Source organism: Mustela nigripes, chromosome 12, assembly GCF_022355385.1.
Source record: "Mustela nigripes isolate SB6536 chromosome 12, MUSNIG.SB6536, whole genome shotgun sequence".
Classification (NCBI taxonomy): Eukaryota; Metazoa; Chordata; class Mammalia; order Carnivora; family Mustelidae; genus Mustela; species Mustela nigripes.
This window is the reverse complement of record NC_081568.1, coordinates 97,023,778-97,045,246: the sequence shown is the minus strand read 5'-3', so window position 1 is coordinate 97,045,246 and position 21,469 is coordinate 97,023,778. Positions and strand designations below refer to the sequence as shown.

Sequence of the window (21,469 nt, the reverse complement as noted above, 5' to 3'; positions counted from 1 at the left end):
TGCTTCTCCCTCTGCCTGCCACTCCCCCCTGCCTGTGCACTCACTCCCTGTCTCTCTCTCTCTCTGAGAGATAAATAAATCTTTAAAAAATAAATAAAATAAATAAAAGGGTCCTTAGAGCTGATAACTGTATGATGCCTTCCAGAATAGTTTTTGTATTGTGTGGGATGACGGAAAGAGGAAATAGAAGCTATCTGCGTTGATGGGACCTTCGGACCAGCTTATGGTGACTGAGTTCTTTTGTTACACTTCTTTGATGTTTTACCTGTAACACGAACATTTGTATTCTTGTTTTCATAGCATGCTCTAAAGAATGGTGATATTTCTGAAGCTTCAGATAAACCAAAAGGCACACCTAAAAGAAAACCTGCTAAGAAGAATAAAAGCCAAAAAAAGAATGCAACAACACCCCTGAAGCAGGTTATTTTTAAATATTGAGATTTAACTTCAAAGAATTTGTTGCTGTTTTTAAGAATAGTGTAAAATATTTTAAACTTAAATGATTAGTATAGTGTTTTCCATTGACAGTTAATCACAAAATTCTAAAATAGCTATTAAACTTTCTATAGTTTAGGAACATGCGTGTTAATAAAAGTATGCTGAATTGGTTGGGAATGATCCATTGAAGATTGTGTTTACTTTATATGAGGGGTGCTGTAGAGGAACCCAATGCTATTTGAGAGGAGTACTACAGAACCCTAATCTGAATTGGCAGTGTTCTACTTAAGCTGAGAGATGGCTCTGCTTTCTTTTCCCCCCACTTTGGACCACACATTCTATGGTCCCTTGAACTAATACCCAGGAACCAAATATTCTGGGTGGAATCAGATCTCCTATTTAAATTAGTAGACCTGAAAGCTAAATATTTTGGTGTCTCATCAGTTCCTTTAATTTTATCATTACCAAGGGGGAAGAGAGCTAACATTTGATAAGCTATCCCTGTGTCCTGGGTCACAGCACAGGACACTTTACACGCCTTCCCCCTTTCTCTTCTTTACAGCAAATACATGAGGTAGATTTTGTTGTAATTAATTAACAGATGAGGAAAATGAGACTTAAAGAGATTAAGAAACTTGTCTGTGATTATATAAATGGCCGAATTTATATGGCAAATCTGTGGCTTGATGATATAAACAGAATTATATTGGAAATTCATACTTGTGTGTTTTGGGCCCCAAACCTTTTTATATGATTCTGCATTCCGGATGAGTTAACTGGAGACTATCCCCTTCACAGCCTACCATACCCTACCTAAACAAGATTGCAGTTCATCCTCTTTAAAGGAAGTATGTGAGTGTATGTATCTTTGGTTTCTTTTATAGTGGAAAGTTGGTGACAAATGTTCTGCCATTTGGTCAGAAGATGGCTGCGTTTACCCAGCTACCATTGCTTCAATTGATTTTAAGAGAGAAACCTGTGTTGTGGTTTATACCGGATATGGAAATAGGGAGGAGCAAAATATGTCTGATCTACTTTCCCCAGCCTCTGAAGTAGCTAATAATGTAGAACAGAATGCTCAGGAGGTAAGGATACGGAGGGGGGGGAAAAAGAATTCTTGGAAGCCAAGAGGGGATGAGAAACTAAATACTACAACTAGTTGTTAGTTTGATCTACTGAAATCACGAATTCTTTTTTTTGTTTGTTTGTTTTTTTAAGATTTTATTTATTTGACAAACAGAGAGAGAAATCACAAGTAGGCAGAGAGGCAGGCAGGGATAAGGGGGGGAAGCAGGCTCCCCACTGAGCAGAGAACCCGATGTGGGACTTGATCCCAGGACTCCAGGATCACGACCTGAGCTGAAGGCAGAGGCTTAACCCACTGAGCCACCCAGGCACCCTGAAGCACTAATTCTTTTTTAATGATACTTTTAGGGACGCCTGGGTGGCTCAGTGGGTTAAGCGTTTGCCTTCAGTTCAGGTCGTGATCCCAGGGTCCAGGGATTGAGCCCCACATCGGCCTCCCTGCTTAGCAAGAGCCTGCTTCTCCCTCTGTCTGCTGCACCCCCTGCTTGTGCTCTCTGTCACGCTTTCTGACAAATAAAATCTTAAAAAAAAAAAAAAAAAAGATACCTGTATAACAAAAACACATCTGTTTTTTCTTTCTAAAGAATGAAAACGAGAGTCAAATTTCAACAGATGAAAGTGAGAACTCCTCCTCCAGGTCTCCTGGAAATAAACCCAATAACATCAAGTCAAAAGCTGCTCCATGGAACTCTTTTCTCCCTCCACCGCCCCCCATGCCAGGATCGGGACTGGGACCAGGAAAGGTACATTTTTACTCAGAAAAGTTTTCCGAGGAAATAGTTAAGAACTTTCTACTCCTCCATTAAGTGAGTTTTAGCTTTTCTGTGAAACTGTTAATTTTCTGTAGATACTAACATACCTACACTTGAAAAAAATTTTTTTTAATATTTTTATTTATTTATTTAACAGACAGAGATCACAAGTAGGAAGAGAGGCAGCCAGAGAGAGAGGGAAGCAGGCTCCCCATTGAGCAGAGAGCCTGATGGGGGCTCGATCCCAGGACCCTGAGATCATGACCTGAGCCAAAGGCAGAGGCTTTAACCCACTGAGCCACCCAAGCGCCCCTTGAAAATTTTTTGTAAAGGAAATAAGGTAGTAACGTAATACAGAGTATTTTATACTGAAAGACTTTCCCAACTATTTATGGAGGATTGCATGTTAGTCTGATGATTTAGTGAACTTAAGTTAGAAGGTATGGTGTTTTACGGTCAGCTGGGTGTTATACTCTAGTTCCCCACGTCACTTGGGTAAGTGTGTAAAAACTGGAGGAAAACACAGCATTTACATCTAATACAGATTAAATCCTAGGGTGCTCCCAGATTGTTCTGTAGAATAAAATGCAAATAATATTTTCCTATATGGTTCTTTTAGCTCTAAGTAAGACCTTGGAAAAGATTTTTACTGGGGCACCTGGGTGGCTCAGTCGATTAAGTGTCTGCTTTCAGCCCAGATTATGATCTCAGGGTCCTGGGATCGAGCCCCATGTCAGGTTCCCTGCCCAGGGGAGAGTCTGCCTCTCCCTCTGCCCCACTTCCCCCATCCCCCGCTCATTCTGTCTCTCATATAAATTAATTAGTTCAATCTTTGGAGGAAGAAAAGATTTTTACTTTAAGTTGTGTCATGTGCGTGTGTCCCTACCCAGTTGTTTTGTATAAAGCAGTGATTTCTTCACTGGAGGTTATAGTATTCAGGCAGCAATAATAATAAATTAAAAATCATGTTTTAGGGGCGCCTGGGTGGCTCAGTGGATTGGGCCGCTGCCTTCGGCTCAGGTCGTGATCTCAGTGTCCTGGGATCGGGCCCCGCATCGGGCTCTTTGCTCAGCGGGAGCCTGCTTCTCTCTCTCTCTCTGCCTGACTCTCCGCCTACTTGTGATTTCTCTCTCTGTCAAATAAATAATAAATAAAATCTTTAAAAAAATAAAAAATTAAAAAAAAATCATGTTTTACTAAAGCGTTTTTTGAAGATTTTCTGTGAGAGATTTCTTACTAGGTTTATATTGTAATTTCTAGAATGATCAAACCTCTTAATTTATATATCATACTTTATTGGTCTCGGGGCTGGTTTTTCTTTTTCTTTTTCTTTTTTTTTTTTTGGACAGGAAGTTGGATTTATTGGTGGGCATTGGTGGGCATGAATACAACAGGAGGGGGTGGTGCCAAGGTTCTCATGAGTGCAGAGCCCTCCATTTGTCTGAGGGGCAATGATTAGAGATGTATTTGACCCTACAGCCATCTAAGATAAGCCACTTTTCAGCTGCCATGTCTTCAAATTCATCTGCATTGAACTTAGTAAAGCCCCACTTCTTGGAGATGTGGATCTTCTGGCATCCAGGGAACTTGAACTTGGCCCTGCGTAGGGCTCCGATCACATGCTCCTTTTTCTGCAGTCAAATGCTCTACCACTGAGCTATACCCCCTCTACATGCTCCTTTTTCTGCAGCTTGGTAGGGATGGACATGATGACTTGGCCAGTGTGGACCTTGGCTGCTGTGACCTGGGGCTTTGCAAAGGCACCCCACATACCTGTCTGCAGCCTAAATTGGAGATAGCCATGAGGTCAGACCTCAGCATCTACTGGAAAGGGCTGTCTCCAAGGTCCCTTAGGGCAACCCATACAATCAACAGGCTGCATACAGTACCAACGAGGCTACTGTTTGCAACCATGGCATGGTTTTCCTTATTACACGTGAGGTTTACTAATTTGTACAGTATATGCTCTACAGTAATATGTAACTCAAAGGACATCCGTAAAAAGATTACACAATTAGTAAAACTGTGGGGGAGATAGTCTTTAGTGATTTACATACCTTGGTAAATATATTATCTCTGATTTATTAGGTAATTAAGAGTCTTTCTTAGTTTGATTTGATTTTCTGAATGTTTATATAGAAAGGAAATGAGGGATATCTAGATTTATGATTTTTCACTATTTGGTATATGAAATTCTATTTCATCTTTCTTGATATGTATAATATTCTTGGTGGTTATTTTGACTCTTATGGCACTGAATCATTTTCCTCCTTTCATGTGTAAATGGGTACATTAATCTTCCTTTGGAATCTTCTTTACAGCCTGGTCTAAAATTCAGTGGCCCACCACCACCTCCACCACCACCACACTTCTTATCATGCTGGCTGCCTCCATTTCCTTCTGGACCACCAGTAAGTGCAAAAGAATTCAGATTAAACGTTGCTTTCATACATAGTTAGGGATTTAGCAGCACATGGGTGATTGCGAAATGTCATTTTAGACCATCCCTATGGTCAGATTCTAGTGGGTAACAATTGGAACTGAACCCCAGGTTTTTGTTTTTAATGCCCTTCTGCTACCCAGACTCAGTCCTCTTATTGGCCCCAACTCTGAGCCTTATATTCCTTCCTGTCAGAAATTGTATGTCATTCTATAGGGAGGTGTTTCTTACTTAAAAGGATTTAATTGCACTGTAAGTTAAGGATTAATCTTTTGCTCTTCCATATATGCCTGGATGTTAACTTCGCATAGACTGTGTGGGTTTCTAATGGTAGACTTCTGGATATCAGCAGTAGGCTAGATACAAGACGCTTTTTAGCAAATCGCATGTGTTCCAGTGGGGCAGCGCAGCTGTTCTACCCAAGACCTTTACTTAATATGCTGTCTGGGTGGTTTTTGAGTAAAACCATAGAAGTATATATACATGCGATGTCTGGGTGGCTCAGTTGGTTGGGCATCTGACTCTTGATTTTGGCTCAGGTCTATGATCTCAGGGTCATGGGACTGAACCCCACATCAGGCTCCACGTTCAGCATAGAATCTGCTTGAGATTGTTTCTCTCCCTCTGCCCCTACCCACCAGCACACGTGCTCGCGCTCTCTTTCTCTCTCTGAATAAATAAAATCTTAAAAAAAAAGTATATTATACTTGGTCTTTTACCCATAGATAATTAATGGAATGGAATAATAGTTCAAAAGCCAAAACAATACCTGACATTTTTACATGATGTATCGTCTTTTGATTCTTACTTATTTTGATTTTGTTGGTCTTTTGTTTTTACTCATTGGCTTTCTCAAAATGTCTTTTTTTTTTTTTAAGTTTTAAATAGAAAATGGCATAAAATATAGAGGAAGATACAACAAATATCCAGCATTCTTTATGTAAAATGGATGTCCAGACTTCAGTTTTTGTTTATTGACTTTAAAGTACGTCTTTCTCCTTTTCCAGATAATTCCCCCACCACCTCCCATATGTCCAGATTCTTTTGATGATGCTGATGCTTTGGGAAGTATGTTAATCTCTTGGTACATGAGTGGCTATCATACTGGTTACTATATGGTAAGTGATCACTTAGCATCTTTCCTGACAACCATTTTGTGATTATGTGACTTTGTTTTGTGACTAAAAAAGTGTTTTGTTATGTTTGGTAGATCCTAAGGATTGAAAATCACCTTAAAGTTAAAAAAACACACAATTATTTGTTTAAAGTTTACATTATTCTTGTACTCTTGTATTCTTGTATTGTCCCTGCTAAGTGTAACTGTTTCATGTTATTGGATAATGTTGATAATATGTTTTCTAATTTAATGATGCCCTTCCCAAATTATTTTCCAGTCTTATTAGCCTTTCTCCTTTTTTTTTTTAAAAGATTATTTATTTATTTATTTCACAGAGGGAGAGAAATCACAAGTAGGCAGAGAGGCAGGCAGAGGGAGAGGGGGAGGCAGGCTCCCCACCGAGCAGAGATCCTGACGTGGGGCTTGAACCCAGGACCCTGAGACCATGACCTGAGCTGAAGGCAGAGGCTTAACACTGAGCCACCCAGGTGCCCCTAATCTTTCTCTTTCAATCTGAAATAAAAATGCATTGTAGGAGGGGCATCTGGGTGGCTCAGTGGGTTAATAAGCCTCTGCCTTTGGCTCAGGTCATGATCTCAGGGTCTTGGGATCGAGCCCCACATTGGGAATCTCTGCTCAGCAGGGAACCTGCTTCCCCACTCTATCTGCCTGCCACTCTGCCTACTTGTGATCTCTGTCAAATAAATAAATAATCTTTTTTAAAAAAATGCATTGTAGGAGATAGACAAAGAATGAATAATACCTTGAAAAAAGAAAGACAAAAAGAGTTAAGTTCTTTTTGTGCATAGAGGAAGGTCTGAGGTGATAATCCAGGTTGGATGTTAGGGACGGAAGCGCCATACTTATCATGTGATATATCAGTCTGTTGCAGGCATGTAGTATTGGGATTTATCAAGAAATTTTTTAATTTTAAAGATTTTATTTATTTCTTTGACAGACAGAGATCACAAGTAGGCAGAGAGGCAGGCAGAAAGAGAGGAGGAAGCAGGCTCCCTGCTGAGCAGAGAGACTGATTTGGGACTCATCCCAGGACCCTGAGATCATGACCTGAGCCGAAGGCAGAGGCTTTAACCCACTGAGCCACTCAGGTGTCCCGAAATTTTTTAATTTTTAAAATTTTATTTATGGAATTTTTACATGTGATTTCCTTTCACTGCCAATCTCTGTAGTTCATCCAAAGTCAGAATCACAATCTTCAAAATAGCATTTTTTTTTTCTTATTTATTTGACACAGAGAGAGACCGTGAAAGAGGGAACAGAAGCAGGGGGAGTGGGAGAGAGAGAAGCAGGCTTCCCATCAAGCAGGGAGCCCAATGCGGGGCTCAATCCCAAGACCCTGGGATCATGACCTGAGCTGAAGACAGATGCCCAAGAACTGAGCCACCCAGGCACCCCAAAACAGCACTTTTAGAAAGAACTTTTGTTCAGCCCACATTTGTCAGTGTCAGTCCACAGTTCTTTCAGTTGAGTTTTGATCTTCCCTTAAATGTGGACATACTTCACATATTCTCTACCTGCAACCTTTTGGATCCAATTTCTTTTTTTTTTTTTTTTTTTTTAAAGATTTTATTTATTTATTTGACAGAGAGAGATCACAAGTAGGCAGAGAGGCAGGCAGAGAGAGGGAGAGGAGGAAGCAGGCTCCCTGCCGAGCAGAGAGCCTGATGCGGGACTCGATCCCAGGACCCTGAGATCATGATCTGAGCCGAAGGCAGCGGCTTAACCCACTGAGCCACCCAGGCGCCCTGGATCCAATTTCTTGACCTTAGGACCTTAGAAATCAAACTGCAGTCAAATGCTCTACCCCTGAGCTATACCCCCTAGAAATCAAACTGTAGGAAATACACTGATTGCTATTTTGGCAAATGATCTAAAATTTTTATTCCTTGATTTTTTCTAATATTGAAAAGTCTTGGGTGCCTGGGTGGCTCAGTGGGTTAAGCCGCTGCCTTCGGCTTAGGTCATTATCTCAGGGTCCTGGGATCGAGTCCCGCATCGGGCTCTCTGCTCAGCAGGGAGCCTGCTTCCTCCTCTCTCTCTCTGCCTGCCTCTCTGCCTACTTGTGATCTCTCTCTGTCAAATAAATTTAAAAAAAAAGAAAAGTCTTGTAACTTCCACTCTGCTCCATGAGCCTAGCAGAACATATTACCGGTGTCATTGTCTCCACAGCAGTAACCTTGCTGTGATGGAAGCATAACCTCTGTCTCAATTCACTGTAATTTTTAAGTTTTTTAAAAGGAAGCTGTTATACCATGCTGAGTTTACGATGTGATATTGTAGGTACTTGAATTTCTGGTTAATTAATGTATAGAAGAAAAACAACTGCCTTGAAGGTGTATTTTTTTAAATGTATTACCTGTACATGCTCCCATTAATACTGTTATTTAAAAGCTAATGATGAGCTGTTGTAACCTTGGTGTATTTATATTGTATGATGAAATTCCCCTTTTAATAACCAACAAGATAATGCAAAGTAACAAGTTAACAGGTTATACTTTGAGACCAATCACTTAACTTGCTAAGCTTCCATTTTCTGCACTTCACATTTCTCTCCATATATTTTTTATTGTGAAGTATTTTGAAAAATGTAAGGGCGACTGAGTGGCACAATTGGCTGGGTGTCAGACTCTTGGTTTCAGCTCCGGGTATGGTCTCAAGTTCATGGTCTCAAGCCCTGCCTCAGGCTCAGCACAGAGTCTGCTTGGGGTTCTCTCCCCCTCTCTCCACGCTTTCTCTTTTACATACACCCTTGCATGCTCTTTCTTTCTGAAATAAATAAATCTAAAAAATATATGTATAATATATAAATAAACTATTGATGTAACTTGTGATTATTTTTTAGTTTATTTTTTAGAGAGCTCTTTGACCCAGATGCACCATATTTTATTTTCAGCTTTATATTATGCATAGGTTCATGGTTTTATTTGGTCATTGTTGTAAACTTCTTATTGAAATACATGTGCAGAAAAATGCATGTATTAGAAGTGAATAGCTTGATTAAAAAAAAACATTGGGATGCCTGGGTGGCTCAGTCCATTAAGCATCTGCCTTCAGCTCAAGTCATGACCCCACAGATCAAGTCCCCCTCTGGGCTTCTTGCTCAGCAGGGAGCCTGCTTCTCTCTCTGCCTGCAGCTCCCCTGCTTATGTGCATGTGCTCACACTCACGGGCTCGTGCGCGCGCTCGCTCTCTCTGACAAATAAAAATCTTTTTAAAAGAAAACACGGAGCTGTATTTAAAAACAACAACAACAACAAAACATTATCATAATCCTAAAGCATCCTTGTGTTTCCTTCTGATCACTACCATTCCATTTCCCAAGGGTAACCATTTTCTTGACTTCTAACATCATAGATTAGTTTTGCCCTTTTTTTAACTTTTATGATTGGAATAAAACTGATGCAAGGTTCAGTGTCACCACCCTGAGATTGTGACCTGAGCCAAAATCAAGAATCAAATGCTTAACCAACTGAGTTACCCAGGCACCCCAACATTTTGAATATATTTAATTTGAAGGATGGCATGGATGAAAATTAGACTTGGTAAAATTATATTTATAAGTACTCCTATTTGAAGTACTTGATCATACTCTGTTTTTTCACTGGACTTACAACTATGATAATGACCATTAAATTGCAGATATTTGCTTTTCTTTCCTGAGTTCAAGCAGCGGTTCTTGGAAATGCAGCCTGGTCCAGAATATTTGCCACAAATTCATGACCAACCTATGACTAACTTGTTCCTAAGAAAAGATCTTTAAGGGACGCCTGGGTGGCTCAGTTGGTTAAGCAGCTGCCTTCGGCTCAGGTCATGATCCCAGGGTCCTGGGATCGAGTCCCACATCGGGCTCCTTGCTCAGCGGGGAGCCTGCTTCTCCCTCTGCCTCTGCCTGCCATTCTGTCTGCCTGTGCTCACTCTCTCCCCTTCTCTCTCTCTCATAAATAAATAAAATCTTAAAAAAAAAAAAAGAAAAGATCTTTAAGGGGTGTTACTCGTATACCTGCATACATTAAAATGTAAAACATTTACATCAGAAGTGTAAAGAAATTGCAGTTTCCTAGATATTGCATTATTTCTCTTTGAAATTGTTATCATTAAAAAGAAGCCACTACTCATTATTAAGTTTTCTAACAGCTTAAATATGTTTTAACTACCACTGCCTACAGCTCACTTGGTTTTGTTTTTTGTTTTTTGTTTTGCTTTGGTACAAAAGGTGTTCTCTTAAGGCATGGGGAGAAAGAGCTGCTTTCCAGGGATTGTGAGGCACAACTCTCAGCTAGCTTTTTTTTTTTTTTTTTTTTTTAGATTTACTTATTTATTAGTGGGGGGAGGGTCCGAGGGAGGGGGAGAGAGAATCTTGAGCAGGCTTCTGAGCCCAGAGCCCTATGCAGAGCTCATTCTTGCAACCCTGAGAACATGACACGAGCTGAAATTAAGAGTCAGACACTCGGGGCGCCTGGGTGGCTCAGTGGGTTAAGCCACTGCCTTCGGCTCAGGTCATGATCTCAGGGTCCTGGGATCGAGTCCCGCATCGGGCTCTCTGCTCTCTCTCTGCCTGCCTCTCCGACTACTTGTGATTTCTCTCTGTCAAATAAATAAATAAAATCTTTAAAAAAAAAAAAAAAAGAGTCAGACACTCAGCCACATGAGCCACCCAGGCACCCTTCAGCTAGCATTTCTTAACCATTGCTTCACAGAAACATGCCTGACAACTTTTCCATTAGCAACCTGTTCACATTAGGACAGCCAGACAGGATTTGGGTCCGCCTCTTAGCCTCTGGAAATCTAGAAAGCCAAGCATAATGCAGATGATTTAAGAGTAGTGTTTTTGAAATAACATGAAATAGGCTATAACTTTGGTACTTACTAAGAGTAAATCACTTTTAATATATCTTATGGTCTCTAAAGTCTAGATTAGTAGTAAAGTGGAAAGTTGATACATGTGTAGGGAAAGAAGGTCACATGGAAGCCAGAAGAGAAGAATAGGGCACTTGGGTTAGGTCTGACCAGGAATAACAAATAAATATTTAAGTACTGGTCCTGCTTTTTTTAACTTCTAAAATGTTCTTTAGTACATAGTCTCTAATGGTTTTGTTTTCATAAATGAGAGTGATACAGTGTATATTTTACTTGACAGAATTAAGGTATAAGTTTGCTCAGGAACATCACTGGACTTCGTGAAAGAAAATTTCTTTAATTACAGCCTAATAGTTGTTTACGCTGGGATCACTTTTAAAGCATATTTTTAAAGGCTATGAACTTATTTTCTGATGATACTTTCTTAAGTGGAACTAGTAAAATGTGTTATATGAACAGAGTGGAAATGTGTATGCTATTCTTTTAAATTCCTTTATGTTTCCTTACAGGGTTTCAAACAAAACCAAAAAGAAGGAAGGTGCTCACATTTCAATTAAGGAGTAAGTGTACCATTATTATAAAAGTGAACCTTTTGTATAAATTTCACAACATGTGTTTTTGTTTGTTTGTTTGTTTGTTTTTTTAAGATTTTATTTGACAGAGAGAGATCACAAGTAGGCAGAGGCAGACAGAGAGAGGAAGGGAAGCAGGCTCCCTGCTGAGCAGAGAGCCCAATTCGGGGCTCGATCCCAGGACCCTGGGCTCATGACCTGAGCCGAAAGCAGAGGCTTTAACCCACTGAACCACTCAGGCGCCCCTCACAACATGTGTTTTAAAAAATTGAAACGGTGGGTTGCCTCCGTGGCTCAGTTGGTTAACCATCTGCCTTAGGCTCAAGTCATGATCCCAGGGTCCTGAGATAGAGGCCCATGTCGGGCTCCCTGCTCAGTGGGGAACCTGCTTCTCCTTTTCCCTCAGCCACTCCCCCTGCTTGTGCTTGCATGCGTGCACGCTCTCTCTCTAATATATAATATCTTTTTTCGGAAAAAATTTTTTTAAATGAAATGTTAAAAAATAAAAAAGTTAATCGAAAACTATTAAGGGGCGCCTGGGTGGTGGAAGAGAGACAGGTGAGGTGACATACTGGAAGAGTGCCTTCTTTAAAGGATTGGCCAGAGACCACTGTACCTCAGTCACGTTTAATAAACATAGCTTTTCTGCATGGTTGCCATTAACGTAAATAAACTACGGGGTTAATGGTTTTTAACAGTTAAAAACTTCTAAGGCACGTGTTGTTTGAAGCTCTTGATGAGTGTAAAAACAATTCAGCTCAGAAATCAAATTCTGAACCTTGAATAAGAGCAATTCCTGCCACTGCAGAGTCTGTGTTTTGTATACGGCAGTTTGTAGAAAACATTCACTGTATAGTTCTCTCACTAAGTACTTGGCATTTGGTCATTTTTATGTATGAATCATGGCCTTTCAGAATGGCTCAACAACATTTGTACATAGCCCACATTTTTTTTCACAGTATCTTTGTTTGAGGTATAATTTGTATACAGTAAAAGGCACAGATTTAAAATGGAGAGTTTAGGGGTGGCTGGGTGGCTCAGTTGAGCGTCTGACTCTGGATTTTGGCTCAGGTCGTGATCTCGGTCAAGCCCCCCTTGTCAGGTTCCCCGTTCAGCAGGAGTCTGCTTATCCCCCCGCTCTCTGCCGTTCCCCCTGCTCTCTCTCTTGCTGTCTTGCGCTCTCCCTCACTCTCACTGAAATAAATCTTTAAAATGAGAGTTCGATGTTTTGAGAAGGCGTATCATTGTTAACTACACCTTAACCAAGATATAGAACATTTTCTTCAGTATAAAAAGTCACCATTTTTAATTCTGTGATCAAAGATTACCTATTTTAGAACTTTATATGAGGGAATCCTATAATATGTACTCTTTCACACAGGATTGTTTTTAGTTACGGTTGTGTTACGGTTGTTTTCAGATACTATATGTAACATATTTTGGAGGTAACAAGTAATATGGTTAAGGAAAGTAATTTATGACTTTCAAGTTCTAATCATTTCATTACTAATTAATATGACACATAAATTTGTCTTATATTTTAAAATAGCACATAATTTGGAATTTACATTTCACTTCATTCATTCATTCATGTCCATTGAGGGATTTTATTTGGCTGTATATATTACATCCCTAGAAAAAGAATCCCAGAATTTTCCCTCCTGTGTGTTTTCATCTTGCTTCTTGATAGTCCATGATGCCAGCTGAGTTTGTGAGGACAATGAAACCAAACTGATGGGACAGGAACATTATTCTGCCATGTTTCTAGATCTTTCAGTTGTACATCAGATCTGAGGCTGATCATACGTGTTTAATCTTCCCATGAAGTTTACAGCAGTTTTCCCAGCTCTGTGATCATCAGTGATTTCTATCACCAATGTAACCATGCTTCGTCATCACAGTTAGAAACTGAATGACGACTCTGGAGCATGGCCTAATAAGAACCCAGCACTGTTAATGCTCTTGAGAGCATCAGCCAGGGCATTCACAGGCACCACTGCGGCAGCCCGGAAGGGTGGTGGACAGCTGTATTTCACTAAATAAAACCAGATCTTGGTTTCCAGGCAGAAGACTACAATGTGAAGCATTGTAGTCTTTGTGTTTAGATAAGACTCATAGAAGTGAAATGGCTTTTCCTTGGGTACAGAGTAAGTGATGGCACTCTGGATGACCTTAAAACTCTCCCTTTAGCTCTCAGCCCCCCTGCACTGCTTCCAAGCTCTGTGGTATCTGCATAATTTAGGATTTGGGCAAGTACCTAAGTAGAATTTTTACACAGGTTTCTGGAGCTCCACATTTTCAAATCCCTGCTTACTAGACCTTACATCTTTAGATTCTAGGTCCCTTATTCCAAGGCCCAAACTCTCTCTCTTTTTCCACATACGAAGAACAATACCTATTCAAGCTCTGCCTTGGAAATTGTTTCCTTCCAAAATGGGGTGAGTGGAAAACTCACCTTAAGTGTTTGCTTTTTTCATGGATCTCTGCCCTGTGCTATCTGTTGCCCAATGCCAGCTTTCATAATCTATGGATATAGCTAGTATACTACTAGCTGTTCCTCCTGTTATTTTTAAGTTTTATTATTTAAGTTATCTCTACACCCAATGTGGGACTGAAACTCAGTGACCCTGAGGTTGAGAGTTCAGACTAAGCCAGCCAGGCATGCCAGTTCCTCCTATTTTTTTTTCTTTTTAAAAAATTTTATTTATTTATTTGACAGAGATCACAAGTAGGCTGAGAGGCAGGCAGAAAGAGAGGGGGAAACAGGCTCCCTGCTGAGCAGAGAGCCTGATGCAGGGCTTTATCCCAGGACCCTGGGATCATGACCTGAGCCGAAGGCAGAGGCTTTAAAATCCACTGAGTCACCCAGGCACCCCAGTTCCTATTTTTATTTTATTTATTTATTTATTTTTAATTTTTAAAGATTTTATTTATTTGACAGAGATCACAAGTAGGCAGAGAGGCAGGCAGAGAGAGAGAGGAAGGGAAGCATGCTCCCCGCTGAGCAGAGGGCCCAATGTGGGGCTCCATCCCAGGACGCTGGGATCATGACTTGAGCCGAGTGCAGAGGCTTTAACCCACTGAGGTACCCAAGAGGGAAAATTTTAAAAAACAGAAAAATAAAAATAAAAGAATTTAATGTTGAAAGACTAAGGAATCCTGGGAAAAAGCCATAAAGTTCTTTATTTTTTTAAACAACTACATCATTGGAGCACCTGGGTATCTCAGTCAGTTAGGCCTCCAACTCTTGATCTTGGCGTGAGTTATGATCCTCGAGGTCGTGGGCATGAGCTCCATGCTAAGCGTGGAATCTGTTTGTCCCTCTCTTTCTGCTCTTCCCCCCCTGTTCTGGCACTCACTCTCTCTCTAAAATAAAGAACTGCATTGTTACTTATTAATGTAGAACAATCTGATAGGAAGATAGATATATTTAAATGAAAAAATATGCAGAAATGTATTGTGCTGCCTGCCATTGATGTAAATACACACTTACAGACATGTCTGTGCATTGATGGTCACCTCAGGGTGATACTCAGGTCATCTCTGGAGAGAGACTAGGTTAGGCATGTGAGGGAGACTTCACAGCACACCTTTTGATGTTTTGTGTTCGTGTATATGTGTGCTGTGTATGTTCACTGACAGTAAAGATAATATATAATTGAAATAAATGTGGTAAGATGTTTCTATCATATTATTCCTTTCAACTTTAAATTTTTTTCATTTTTGTAGGTAATCCAGACAGTGTTCTCTTAATAGGTAAGTGCTTTTTCAACATTTTTTGGAGACTACTTCATACCAGTATATAAAGCTGCCTTGCTTGGGGCGCCTGGGTGGCTCAGTGGGTTAAAGCCTCTGCCTTCGGCTCAGGTCATGATCTCAGGGTCCTGGGATCGAGCCCCGCATCAAGCTCTCTGCTCAGCGAGGATTTTTTCCCTGCCTGCTTCTCTGACAACTTGTAATCTCTATCAAATAAATAAATAAAATATTAAAAAATAAAACTGCCTTGTTTTTTAAAGTTGCATGATATTTTTATGTGGAGCTGTGTCTTTTACTTAATTAAGCTCTTATTGATGGAGTTTTAGGCTTTCCTAATTGTTTGCTATTTAATGCTACAGTCAGTACTCTTTTACATAATTCTTTTTGTAGATTTTTGAATACATTTTTAGGATTACCTTAATAGAGTCTAGAATTCTAATCTTGGTTTGGATTCTAGAATTAGAACTGCTAGGTTGAAGAGAATATACATATATAATTTTAATAATTTCTTCCCATGTTCTCTGTAGACTGTTTTAATATTCTCATCAACATTGAGAGTTCCTGTTTCCCCCAGTCTGTTCAATAATTTATGAAACCTTTGGATTCTTGTCAGTCTTATAGTTGGAAATGGTTATCTCATTATAATTTTTTATTATTGTAAAGTCCAGCATCCTTTCATGTGTTTAAGAGCTATAGGTCTTGTCTTTGCTGAAAACTTTATCAAGTGAATTTTGGTGCATAAGCCATAAAAGCTGAATACTATCTGGTGGCAGGGAAAAAAGATTGTTTTTGTTGTTGTTGTTTTTAAAGATTTTATTTATTTGTCAGAGAGAGAGAGAGAAAGCACACAAGTAGGCAGAGAGGCAGGCAGAGGCAGAGAGAGAGGCAGGCTCCCTGCTGAGCAGGGAGCCCGATGCAGGGCTCCATCCCAGAACTCTGGGATCATGACCTGAGCCAAAGGCAGCGGCATAACCCACTGAGCGACCCAGGTGTCCCGAAAAATGATTGTTTTTTAGCCAAGTGGGATTGTTCACATTTTTGCCACAAGGTATTATGATGAAATCCTTCCTATTGAAGTACTTGAAACACAGTGCTGTATTTCCTTTTTTGTCTTCAGAAATATATCAGTTCTTCGGTTGGAGAAAATGCATGTAAGTAGCATATGCCATTTGAAGACTCATCATCTGAGACTTGGCTTATAGGAACAAGTTCACCACCACTATTAGCCTACAGTAGGGATCACAAATATTTTCTCAAGGACAGCTGACTCAGTCGGAAGCGCATGTGACTCAATCTCAGGGTCGTCAGTTAGAGCCCCACAATGGGTATAGTCATTACTTAAAAAATAAGAAAATGAAAAGACTAAGAAGTAATACAAAATTTTTTTCTGGGGTACCTGGTGGTTCAGTTGGTTGGGCAACTGCCTTTGGCTCAGGTCATGATCCCAGGGTCCTGGGATCGAGCCTCACATTGGACTCCCTGCTCAGTGGGGAGGCCTCCTTCTTCTCCTCCTTCCTCTCCTTCTGCCTGCCACTCTTCCTGCTTGTGCTCTGTCAAATATATAAAATCTAAAATCTTAAAAAATAGTAACTTTTTGAAAGAAAATCCAGTACTTTGGGTAAGAGAATAAGAAAACTGAAGAATGCTGTAATAGTAATCATCTCATTGTTGATGATTTATTTCATCATCATTTTAGGTGATTTCATGTTACTATTTCAGTCTTTTTTTTTTTTTTTTTTTTTTTTTAAGCATAGCTGCAGATAATCAGTGAGTGTATTATCAATTGTTCACCGCAAAATTTAGCACTTCAAAACAGCACATTTATTATCTCTAGTTTCTGTTGGTCAGGAATTCAGGAGCAGCTTATTAGCTGGGTAGTTCCCTTGAGATTACAGTCCTCTCAGGTTTTCACTGGGACTGGAGGATCCGCTTCCAGGCTCACTCATGGCTTTTTGTTGGAGACCTGAGGACCTTGCTTTTTGGGGCTCTCCATATACAGCCTGAGAGTCACAGTGTGACAGCTTGATTCCCCAGGGGGAGTGATCCAAAAGAGAGTGAGCAAGACCATACCCATTTTAATAACTTAGTTTCTGAATGAAACACTTCCCTGCCCTTTTCTGTTCTTTAGAAGTAAGTCCAACCCACTAAAGTCAGAAGAGTGGGATGAACAGTCAACTGGAGGGGTCTACCAAGGGCATGCCTACCAGGAGGCAGTTCTCACTGGGGCAACGCTGAAGGCTGGCCACCACAATGAGTTAAAGTAAAATACGGAGATGAAGAATAACAAAATATTCAAAGTTAAGGGATAATAAAATCACTAAAATTCTCTATTTTACATCTGTAAAAAAATTCAATAGCATTAAAGCAAAATTGCAAGATAGGAGTTTTATCTTTTATTATTCTAAGTAAATTTTTTCTGTTCTTTGGCAGACCTCTAGGAAATAGTGAGTCATGAGTCCTTACAAAGAGCTATGAGACCTGCTCAGAAAAGAAACTCAAAACATAGAATAGGACCCAGTGGACCCAGATGATACAGTAGGAATTAGTTTCCTCTTTTTGCTCTCCTTACTAAGTTTCACAAACTCCTTCTAATCCACTGTTTATCAAAATGGATATCTTAGGACAATGACTTTTTCTCTGGACAGTGCTTTAGTTGTATTTTGTAGATTCTATTATGTAGAATTCTTACCATTTTCTAGATACTCTAAGACTTTGTTTTTAATTTCTAGGTAATTAGGTTTAATTGCCTGTTGCAGGTGGGTGATGTTGTTTGTATTGTAATCACTGTTGGGGTTTTTTTTCTTTAAGATTTTTATTGGAAAGTAAGAGAGCACAAGCTGGTGGGTGGGGGGTTGAGGGGCAGAGGGAGAAGGACAGGCAGACTCTCCTTGCTGAACAGGGATCCTGACACAGGGCTCAATCCCAGGACTCCAGGATCTTGACTTGAACCAAAGGCACCTTCTTAACCAACTGAGCTGCCCAGGCACTCCGGTTTTTTGTTTTGGGGGCTTTTTAAAAATACATTATTTTGATCACTGTTTTGTAATGTTTTTAATTCTGTTAAAACAGATCAAATACCAGTGTTCATTAAAATTTTTTAGGGGCATCTGGGTGGCTCAGTGGGTTAAGGCTCTACCTTCAGCTCAGGTCATGATCTCAGTCCAGGGATATAACCCTGCATCAGGCTCTATGCTCAGCAGGGATCATGTTTTCCCTCTCTCTTTGCCTACTTGTGATCTCTCTGTCAAATAAATAAAATCTTTATTAAAAAAATACTATTTTTAAAATAGTCTTGCACATTTACTCACGTGAATTTCACAATTTGTGTAATTAAGTATCTTATAAAGATTGAATTTTTTATGGCATTTAAGTATATTAGCATATTATATTCTAGTTTTATTTCCCTTGAGTGTATTGCTTTCCATTTTCTTTTGTGTGTGTGTGTGTGTTTATTTTTGTTGTTGTTGCTGTTGTTGTTTTTAGGATTTTATTTGACATAGAGAGTATAAGCAGGGGGAGTGGCAGGCAGAGGGAGAAGCAAGACTCCATGCTAAGCAGGGAGCCTGACACAGGTCTCCATCCCAGGACTCTGTTATCATGACCCGAGCCAAAAGCAGACACTTAACCAACTGAGCTACCCAGGCGCCCCATTTCTTTTGATTTTATAAGAAAATAGGCTTTTTTTTTTTTTTTAAGATTTTATTTATTTGAGAGCGCGAGCGAGCATGAAATGGGCGAGGGGCAGAAGGAGAAGCCGGCTCCCTGATAAGCAGAGGGCCCGATGTGGGACTTGATCCTGTGACTCCAGGATCATGACCTGAGCCGAAGGCAGTTGCTTAACCAACTGAGCCACCCAGGTGCCCCAAGAAAATAGGCTTTTTAACTGCATACTTATATCTCGATCTTTATTCCCAAAAAAACAGGTGCAGCTGTCTCCCGAGGAGAATGGTATTTTGATGCGCCATGGTCAACATGAACAAAATGTCGTTTTTTCTTCATGAACAGTTGGTTGGGTGGCATAATCGCCTGCATTTCCCCTTGTTGCACATGACTCATGCTTAAATAACCAGCCATGTGTTTCAGGGGAATAATCAGTTTGAATAACTCAGCAGTGGAAATGTGAGTAATTAAAAGAAACTCAGTTACATGTAGTAAAGAAAAGTCAATTTGTGAAAATTTCAACTCAGCCCATTTGTATATTATATCTTTCTTAGTATAAAGTATGTTAAGGTTTTTATTAATGCCTTTAAAAATAAATGATAAATTTTTTTAACCTTGACTATAGGAGTAATTTTCTTTAGAATATATATGGTGAAGTAAATCTGTTTAAAATTTGTAGGAAGAGAACTTCTCAGACTTAGATAAAAGGCAGCAGGGTGAACATACAGCAGTTGTAAAGCCATACTGTTAGTAATTCAAGTTTAGGAAACCAAGCTTCTATGAATCTGAGTGTCATGGCACTGGACCTAGCCAGTCAGGGACCATGGCTCTGTTCCATTTCTTGGAATTCATACTGTCATTCTCCTCTCCATACTTTGTCTTATCTGCCTGCCTCTCTGTCTTCTGGCCTCCTTCAGATTTTCCTCACACACACTGCCTAACATGGCTGTCCGTGCTTTTGTGCTTTCATCACTGCCTTGCATTACCACGGTTGCATTACCTACTTGCGTTACCTACTATCCATTTGACTGTATCTCTGTCCGTTCAAATTCTCAGGAGAGGTAGAGAATCCTACTGTTCCATTTGAGTCTAAGGATTGGTATCCATCCACCTGGGATGCTCCCTACCTTTTTAGCTGTGGAGGAAGAGTTAATATAAAAAGCTATTTCTTTCAGAAGTTTCGCCTGGACAAACTAAAGGTATGTAATGTATTTGTAGCAGCCCAGTACATGTTTGTGGAGTGTGTAAAGGCACCAGATGGTAATACATGCTGCAGACAAAAATGAAGCAGGGGAAGGGATTGCGCAGGGGTTGCAACTGGAGCGTGGACGCTTTTTTTTTTTTTTTTAAGATTTTATTTATTTATTTATTTGTCAGAGAGAGAGAGAGCGCGAGCACAGGCAGACAGAGTGGCAGGCAGAGTCAGAGGGAGAAGCAGGCTCCCTGCGGAGCAAGGAGCACGATGTGGGACTCGATCCCAGGATGCTGGGATCATGACCTGAGCCGAAGGCAGCTGCTTAACCAACTGAGCCACCCAGGTGTCCCGCGTGGATGCTTTTTTAAAAAGAATGGTCAAGGGGGCACCTGGCTGGCTCGGTTGGGAGAGCATGCGACTCTTGCTCTTGGGGGTTGTAAGTTCAAGCCCCATGTTGGTTGTAGAGATTATTAAAAAGTTAAAAAGAGAGGCGCCTGAGTGGCTCAGTGGGTTAAGCCTCTGCCTTTGGCTCAGGTCATGATCGAGCCCCACATTGGGCTATCCACTCAGCGGGGAGCCTGCTCTCCCCCCGCCCCGGCCGCCTGTCAAATAAATAAATAAAACCTTTAAAAAATAAATAAAAATTAACAAAATAAAAAGAATGGTCAGGGAAGCTGAGGTGACATCTGAGCACAGATGCAAAGAAAATGAGAGCCATTCATGTAAGTACAGAGAGAACCTCCCTGGCAAAGGAAATGACAAGTGCAAAGTCCCTAAGAGTGAATTTGGCATGTTTAGGGAATGGCAAAGAAACCAGTGGAATGGAAGTGAACGAGGAGGAGAGATTAAAGAGATGGAGGTAAGAGAGGTAGCCAGCGGTCAGGTCACATGTAGGCCACTGTAAGGTCTTCTGCAATTATTTTCATTTGGGATCCATTGAAAGGTTTTGAACCAAAGATACAGCATTATCTGATTTATTGAAACTGTCTTATGACTGTTGTGTTTGTGTTGAAAGTAGACAGTAAGATTCAAGGGAGGCAGTAGGCTGCTGACTGGTTAAGACCAGTGGGTAGTAGTGGTTGGACCTGAGTGTAATTTAAAAGTAGAGCTCAGCCTTTGCGTATAGATTGATTGCATGTGGAGTATGAAAGAGAAATCAAAGATGACTTGGGCCTCAGCAAGTAGAACAAAGGTGGAACTTACTGACATGAAGAAGTTGGCGTGAAGAGTACTTGAGGGAAAGGAAGGATAGGAGTTGGGTTTAGACAGGTGAAACCTGAGATGAAACTCATAGCTCATATTAAGAGGAGTTCGATACGAGTCAGGAGTTCAGAGAAGAGATCTGGGCTAGACATGAAAATGTACAAGTTCACATAGACTTGGAATTTCAAGCTGTTCAACAGGACCAGATCTCCATTTACACAGAGATGTCCGAGAACTCCAGAGTATCCCCAGTGTGTAGACATCAGATATGAGAAGCAGTAAAGGAGAATGAGGAACTCAGTGAGTTAGGAACAAACCCAGAAGGGGTGCCCTGGAAGGCAAATGAAGCATTCGAGGAGAGAGTGATGGGCC

At 40.4% G+C, this 21,469-nt stretch overlaps 1 protein-coding gene and 1 pseudogene across 3 annotated transcripts in view; one reads left to right on the top strand and one right to left on the bottom strand.

Annotated features, from left to right (window-relative positions):
- The window catches only part of LOC132028707 (survival motor neuron protein), a 32,577-nt gene extending 13,259 nt beyond the window's left edge, over nt 1-19,318 (top strand). For 2 of the 3 annotated variants that reach the window (XM_059418028.1, XM_059418027.1), the window contains 8 exons: nt 301-420; nt 1,323-1,523; nt 2,109-2,267; nt 4,598-4,687; nt 5,724-5,834; nt 11,221-11,271; nt 15,013-15,039; nt 18,963-19,318. In XM_059418028.1, coding sequence (XP_059274011.1) covers nt 301-420; nt 1,323-1,523; nt 2,109-2,267; nt 4,598-4,687; nt 5,724-5,834; nt 11,221-11,268 — 729 coding nt within the window. In that variant the 3' untranslated portion in view covers nt 11,269-11,271; nt 15,013-15,039; nt 18,963-19,318. Of the gene's footprint in view, nt 1-300; nt 421-1,322; nt 1,524-2,108; nt 2,268-4,597; nt 4,688-5,723; nt 5,835-11,220; nt 11,272-15,012; nt 15,040-16,156; nt 16,191-18,962 lie in introns of all 3 variants that reach the window. The other variant, XR_009407499.1, reaches the window with a different exon arrangement.
- LOC132029014 (small nucleolar RNA SNORA70) lies at nt 4,109-4,233 on the bottom strand (annotated as a pseudogene).
- Nucleotides 19,319-21,469: the final 2,151 nt, after the last annotated feature.